The sequence below is a fragment of the Montipora capricornis genome, chromosome 12, assembly GCF_036669925.1.
Source record: "Montipora capricornis isolate CH-2021 chromosome 12, ASM3666992v2, whole genome shotgun sequence".
Classification (NCBI taxonomy): Eukaryota; Metazoa; Cnidaria; class Anthozoa; order Scleractinia; family Acroporidae; genus Montipora; species Montipora capricornis.
In genome coordinates, this window is record NC_090894.1 from 27,933,923 (window position 1) to 27,941,422 (window position 7,500).

The following is a 7,500-nucleotide window of genomic DNA, read 5'->3' on the forward strand; positions in this document are numbered from 1 at the left end:
CGAGCAATCTTACTATCAACCCCTGTCGCTTTGCCTGATGGAATGGCTTCGATCAGCTGTCCAGTTTGTCGTACGGTGATGTCAGGAAAGACAAGCTTTGAATCGGAGTTCCTGCGTTTTTCAACAAAAGCTATCACAACGATGGATCAAAATTGCTGATATTTTTATCAACAAGTCCCTCAGCAAGACCAGTAAAGTGCTGATTAAATGCCTCGGCAACGTGGCTGGGTCCCGTATCTGCTCGGAATCAACATCAAGAAGAAATGTCACACTGGTAGAGTTTTTTTTTCGGTGAGATCTCTGAGAGTACACCATAATTTTTTGTGTTCACCATGGTTTTTTCGAAAGGACTCATAGAAAAAGTTCTTTTTGGCAGTTCGTATAGCCGTTGTCAATTCGCTTTTTACTCGTCTCAGTGCTGACCAATCAAGCAGGTCGTTGGAGCGTTTAGCCTTTTTAAGTAAATGGTCACGCGACCTCATCAACTGATTCGCTCCTAAAACATTTATGTTCAAGAGGAACATGCGCATTGATAATCTCGTTGAATATAGAATACCAAGCAAAAACAAATCGTTAAAGATAAAAGCAGTGTCCCAAGGGGCCTCCTCCAGGTCCTTAATGAACTTCGCGTGATCAAGATTCTTAAAGTCACGATAACAGAAGCTATTGTGTTGCTGTCCTTTGTTAGGGGAACAATGTTTATACAAACGTACCGCAAAAACAGATAGGTGATCTGAAATGCAAATGTTTGGACATCGAATGTTCACAATTCGTTCTGGTCTATTGCCCCAAATATGATTCAAGCTTACGAAGTGATGTCTGTTAAAGCTGCGTATTCGACGATGGTCCAAATTAAAGTCCCTTTGTTCAGAAGCGACGCCCGTTCAATATTCTCGGTAAGCTGGCGATCATAGTCGGCTTTCGCATCTGGATATCGATTAACACCCGCCATAAGCAATGGTCTTTTACATAGGCAAATCTCCGTTTCGTAAACGGTCGTTGCCATTTGGACGATCGTCAAAAATGGCAACGATCGTTTGCGAAATGGATATTAGCGTCTACATAGCTCAGTTGGATTTCTCTTCAAACTGGCTTGTCACAAAAATAGGTCCGCAATGCGTACAAACATATCATTCCACGAAAACAAAAGTCAACCGAATCATAGTTAATAGAGGGGACTGGTTTTGAAGCTCGGCAGACATCAAAGGAACAAACAAAGATGCCAAGATTTATGTTGGAAAGTCCATGACCGTGCACAATCTTTTGTTTTGCGCTCATACACTATGCATGAATTACGTAACCAACACGTTTCTATTGGTTAGTTCCTCAGTGCGGAGTAAACAACTATTGTGTTTTGTGCACGGTCAAGGACAAAAAAGAGAACAAAAACATACAACAAAGAAATTTCTCCGGTTTCATAACCATTCCCCTCGATTAACTATGACTGAACTAAGAAAAAAACATTTACGAAGTTAGGACAAATGAACCAATAAAAATCAGAGCGCGCGCAAACAAATCAATTTTCACGTGTGCGTAAGGGCTGATTTACATGTCGCATGTGACAAGCTCACGACAGGCCTAAGACATGACTTACGATTGTCACAGCGTTTTAAAACATGTTTTAAAATGCTGCGACATTTTTTCTGACGTACACAACAATCGTAAATCATGTCGTGGGCCTGTCGTAAGCCGTTGTCGCATGCGACAAAACTCGTACCGTGTAAATCGGCCCTAAGATATGCATCTGCGCTGACATCTCGCTTCCAGGCGGTTTTCATTGAGGAGTCCGTACACATTATCATTCTTGGCGCTACTTTATTCAGAGATCTTCTCTGTGCGTCTTTGCTTTATTACTTCGTTCTGAAGAGGGGAAATGCAACAGTCGAGAACTCGGGGGAAAGGTAAGAATTTATTTTTGTGTATTCTTCAACAAAAGCAAGGTTTCACTTCAAGCTGGATTATGTTTAAACTGTAGTCATTTCGTCCTTTTTTCTATTTATTGCTCTGTAAAGTACATCGCGACCCAAACTTAGTTGATGTGGTAAACTGACCAGTGTAGAGGAAATTGAAAGCTGACGTTTAAAGTGTTAGCCCTCCGTCTTCGCTCTAACGCTCGAAGCGTGAGCTTTCAAATTTGTCTACGGTGGCCGATTTACCCTTTCAACCGAGTTGATAAACCCATTTTTGCCTTTCACTTCCCTACCGACACAGCACCACAGCTTTTTTAGAAACAAAACCCCTTTATCCGAGATGAAAGTCGGCCGGAACTGAATTCAAGTTCGTTTGTTTCACGGCTTTAGTATGCGTGGTGAGATTATAGATCTGCTCGTATACAGTGCATGCACGAGCTGAACTAAAATGACCTAAAATCTTTTGGAGGACGGCACAAGCGTGAGAAAAAGAGTTTCTGATTGGCTATCGATGCAAAAACAGTCTATTCTTGCATTCTTGCATAACGCACGTGTACACGTGCGATTGTTTTTTTCCATTCAAGACTTCAAAAAGATATTAATAATTCATGACGAAACAGCCTATCAGATCACCAAAAAAAGGTCTCGTGCATGTGCTTTTTAAAACCGCGATCAAACATTCCTCATTACAATTCTTTATATAAAGCATGCTATTAAGTCTCAGCTTGTTTTTCTTGTATGCTAATATTCTTCTCTCACAATTTGAACCTGTTCGGACTCCAGAAGGACACGCTTTTTGTGGAATGTTTTTGAAGCCGTGCAATAAACTCGTAGGTCGTGTTTAATCTGGTCTGAAACAACTCGGCGTCGCCTCGTGGTTTAATTATAGGGAAGATATCTGTTTACAAACATTGCATTTGTTATTCAAATTTGTCAACCACAGGAACAAAAGACTTCTTTTTTTTCGACAGCCAATGAAGCTCTGGTTGGTACATTAATGATAATAGGTGACGTCAACGATATCTTCCCTATAGGTTAGAGACTGCTGTGAGTGTTTGTTTAGAAATACACGCGCGTGCTTACCGTACAATGAACGAGGATTTTCGAATACCAGGCCTCAGTTGTTCAAAACTGGTGATAACGCTATCCACCGGATAAATCACTATCCATTGGATAGCGCAATTGATTTAGCTATGACTTATCCACTGGATAGTGATTTAATCGCCAGATAGCGCTATCCATCGTTTGAACAACTCGGGCCAGCAGTATTGAAAATTTCGAGTTCATTGTACGGTAAGCAAGTGCGTGTACTTCTAAACAAAACACTCACTAGTCTCTAATCCATAAATAAAACACTACTGCTCGTTTATTAAACAGTACTTACATGGTGTTCTAGTGAACGTAACGTTATAACGCACCTGCACAGGAGCGCTTAGGGCGGTTTCAATTGAGTGTCGAAACTAATCAGCGAATTGCATTGGTTTCCATCACTTCACTCAGTGATTGGTTCAAAGTTCTCGAGCCACTTTTTCAACCAATCAGAAGTGAAACCAAAACCAATCGTACCTCGCGCGTGCACATTTTCCCGCGCTTTGTGTCGGCTACTTGTAATTACTTCGAGTTTTGATTGGTTTACTGGACTGTCTCCCTCTTTCTTGATTGGCCGAAGTAATTACTTTGGTTTGGTTTTACGACACTCGATTGAAACTCCATCTAAGAGGATTTAAATTCCTAAATCCTAATTTATTTCTTCGTGCGGACGTTGTTGTGGCAGTATTCTTAAGTCTGTGATGTATTTGAACCACTGGTAACATTGTTCTGTAAATTCTTCAGTATTCCAGTCAGTTTCTCGGAGCATTTCCTAATCCATGAAAAGTGCCCTTAGAGCCAAAGGTGTACTTAGAGCACACTGCAACAAAAGAACGGAAAAAAGAAATAAGAGTTCTGAATATCTTTGAAAGGGCAGAGATGAGTATTTCAAGATACAATACAATACGCTTATTGTTCTTCCAAAGATGGCTTTTCAGAGCCAGTTTAAAATAAATACAATAAAAACTAGCAACAAGAAAAAATTAAAATGCGAACATATCTTATCATGAATAAAGAAATTTCCTGTTTCCGGTTTTCACAAGTAGTGAGCACTTGTTGAAAGATATTGATGGACTTCAGGTCTGTTACGCTCATGAGGAAGGAGTTCTAATTTAGGCCAGTCCACACGTATCCGGATATTTTTGAATCCGCAACGTTTTCTCTGCGGATTCAAAAATTCTCAGGCCCGCACGTATCCTCCCGGGTTCAAATCGAATTTGCCAGTACCCACGTATCCGGATTCATTCTAGTACCCGGGACTCCTCTGTTACTATTGTCAACAGAGCATGCGCCATCAAGCGCGCGACAGCTCATGATATGATGACGTCAGTTACCGGAAGTAACATTTCTCTTCCTTAGCAACGCGCGAAAAATCCGTCTGTGGGCCCTTAAGTTAACGACAAGAGAAGCATTTCATTCAGCAGCCATGTTAAATATTTACGCGGTAAAGACTGGATCTGAGTTTGAACGTTATCGGATTTGAAAGTATCTGGATTCAACCACCCACACGGATTCAAAACTTTCCACTCTGGAGAGTGAATTCAAAAAGTTGTTGATTCGCATGCCGCAAAGAAAAAGTTGCGGATTCAAAATTATCCGGATACGTGAAGACGGGGCCTTAATGCGGTATGACCTACTTGAAGCCTGTTGAGCAAGTCAAGTTCTATCGTTTCGACCAGGATTAATGAGGGTCCACAGCTTTGTGTGCTGTGACTATGTACTTCCGACCTTACACGTATATAATATTTACCCTGCGAACTTCATGGAATGATTTCATTTGAGACTGAACCATAACCGACTCTTATTATCTGTTCGACAGAATATCGCGTTTCAGATTGGTCAATGACAAATGCATAATTAATAAATTGATTGCATGTTGCCGTGTGTCTGTTCAGCAACAGATCAGAGATGACGTCAAAATGTGGTAATAAAGAATTAATAGTTTTGATGATGATGCCAGCTTTGCGTCTGTTCTCTAATCGATCGTAGGTGAGAACTAATCAAAATGCGTGCATCGATTAGCTTGTTGTATAAATAGGTTATAGATCAAGTGCGATTCGGAAGTATCTACGGAAACAGCGATGAAGTAATTTTGTTGAGAATGTAATGAATAAAAAATCATATGAACTTTCTAGTGCATTTCCTGATTTATGGTCACTCGTGACGTTTTGCAAAGTTTTCAGCACTTTTAAAACATCACTCGCGCACATAAATAGCGAAATGTGCTGGCGTTCATACGATTTCCTGTACAATTAAAAATGGAATTCTTACGTGGAATTTTCGTGACCATCGGGTCTCGTTCAAGCCAGAACTTAAATCCTCCTTTAGCACGCTGATTGTAAACAGACGGACGTCTTTGAGCTTGAGGTCTTTGCGCATTTGCTTCTTGAAGAGAAGCGTTATCCTCTACTGGTTTTCCATGATAGTACATTGTGTACGACTCTGCGAACAGAATAAAATCACTTGAAGTACTATTTAATAGACGAGCAGGAGGGTTTATCGGGTTTAAGACCACGAGGTGAAGCCGACTGGTTTTAGACCCGATAAACACGACATGCGAGTTTCTTGAACGGCTTCAAAACATTCCACAAAAAGCGTGCCCCTCTGGTGTCCAGACAACAGTGCAAAATGTGAGGGGAGGGTATTAGCAAACTAGAACAACAAGTCCGGCCTTCATATAAAGAATTATAATAAGGAGTGTTTTATCGGGTTTAAAGCTTTCGTCGAAGTCTTCATAGACTGGTAGACTCATAAATTATTAATAAGCTTTTAATTTAGTTTACTCTCAAGAGTTTCAAATGCAACTTCTTCACGGTAAAGGACCCGAACTACTGTTCGGGAGGTCATAGCTTCGACTCCTGTGAAGCAGCACTCGATTTTTTTCCGAACCACCATTGAAAAAATATCATCTCTTCAAAACTCGTTGGGCAGCAATTCAGTTGTTGTAGTTGCTTTTAGAAGTCCCGTTCAGATGTGGGTGATCACGTGGCATCGAAGTTCATTCCACAAGTTGCGCCCACTGAAATTAGATGGAATTGCATTCTGATATGTTCAAAAATTTCCAAGTAATCTGGTTTTTGACACATGAAAAATGGATTGAAAAATGAAAGGCTATTCAATGGTCGTCACAAAACGTGCTCTCATTTTTGCAGCTCCATCACCTCTGGTTATTCGAACCATTATTCTATTAGACTTAATGTCGGGCAACAGTTCGATCGGAGCAACTTGAGGTACACTTTATTTCTAACTCACTTTTTAATAGCTCCTCTCTTTGTTTTCTGTGGTCATATTTGTGAAACGCACTGGAGAGACCTGGAGTGTTCATGGGATGGGTATCTTTCAAATGAGCTGGTTGTACATCAAATGCTATGCTCTGTACAAACGCAATGTGCTGTAACGTAAAAGGAGATATACAACTGAATATCATAGTAGACCTAAGAAGCAAGTAGAGAAAAAAGGTATACACAAAATACAGGTGTGAAACAAGATCGGAGAGCTGCTTCTAGTTCTCATGCTAAGAAGCAAGTATCGTCACCACCTGACCAGTTGGCACTGTACCGCTGTACTTTTGTGCGAGAGATCGCGGATTCCAGTCCAGTGTTTGTAATCTCATCTACAAATGGTTAAATTTTTGAAGGTGTTCTCTGATACTGACTACATCCCGTGTATCCCGTCTTGCAAATTATTTGCGATGTTATTCAGTATGAGCTGTCCACTTAGAAAGAATCTGCTAAATGGACTAATCACGGATCTATAGGACCACGTGAATATCGATTTTATAAATCACCGACAGTTCCGACAGTTGTCGAGGTCAAGCTGGGGAAAGCTGAAACCAATGAACTTAACCCTTTTAAAATGACAAACTCGAGCCGCGCGCTGGGTCTTAAAATTGATTTTAAAGAAGTCCTTGGAGCTCACAAAATACAGCACCTATTTATTTCCTCTTTATTTTACGGCCGAGAACGGCTCAAGCACTTGGTAATCAAATCGAGCGGGACAGCATCTCCTGAAGTCAAAATGGCAGTATTTTCCTTAAGTGGCTGATGTTCCACTATTTCCGCTATGTTGAATGAGACAAACAAACAATCTCCCTTGAGTTTGTTTGGTTCGTCGTCCCGGAAGCATTTATACATTTTGCTGTTTGTAAACCAATTATACTGCCCGTTCAATCGGCCAATAATAAGGTTCGTCATGTTTGAGCTAAACTATGAAGAGTGGTAAACATCGCCTTTTCTCTGCAATCAAAGGAACCTCCGATTTTTGAATGCTAAATAGCTAGACAACTGAAGTCAAGACAACAAGAAAACAAGGCTCCGTATTGGCTCCTAATGAGTGCAGATATTTGAGGTTCAAAAGCTCAGCAGATAAGCTAATAAAGTTTACCACTCTAAGAGTTGTCTTTGCAAATTTCTTCGGTTTTCCAATTTCCGCTTGTTTGTTTTTTCTGTATACCTCTTTGAATTCATAATATTTTAAAGTCAGACTACTTAACCTGAACTGA

General features: G+C 40.5%; 1 protein-coding gene across 1 annotated transcript; it reads right to left on the reverse strand.

Annotated features, from left to right (window-relative positions):
- Positions 1-1,890: 1,890 nt before the first annotated feature.
- LOC138026637 (uncharacterized) lies at positions 1,891-6,591 on the reverse strand. Its single transcript, XM_068874061.1, has 3 exons — positions 6,252-6,591; positions 5,271-5,441; positions 1,891-3,819 (listed from the first exon to the last, which is right to left on the reverse strand). Exons 1-3 carry the CDS (start codon positions 6,424-6,426, stop codon positions 3,752-3,754), a joined length of 414 nt encoding a protein of 137 aa, XP_068730162.1. The 5' UTR covers positions 6,427-6,591; the 3' UTR covers positions 1,891-3,751.
- Between the last annotated feature and the right edge of the window lie 909 nt (positions 6,592-7,500).

Coding starts and splice junctions, on each gene's coding strand:
- LOC138026637 (XM_068874061.1), bottom strand. CDS start 6,426: ATGATATTCAGTTGTATATCTCCTTTTACGTTACAGCACATTGCGTTT. Junction 5,442..6,251: donor AAGAGAGGAGCTATTAAAAA/GTGAGTTAGAAA, acceptor TTCTGTTCGCAG/AGTCGTACACAATGTACTAT. Junction 3,820..5,270: donor GATGGTCACGAAAATTCCAC/GTAAGAATTCCA, acceptor CTTTTGTTGCAG/TGTGCTCTAAGTACACCTTT.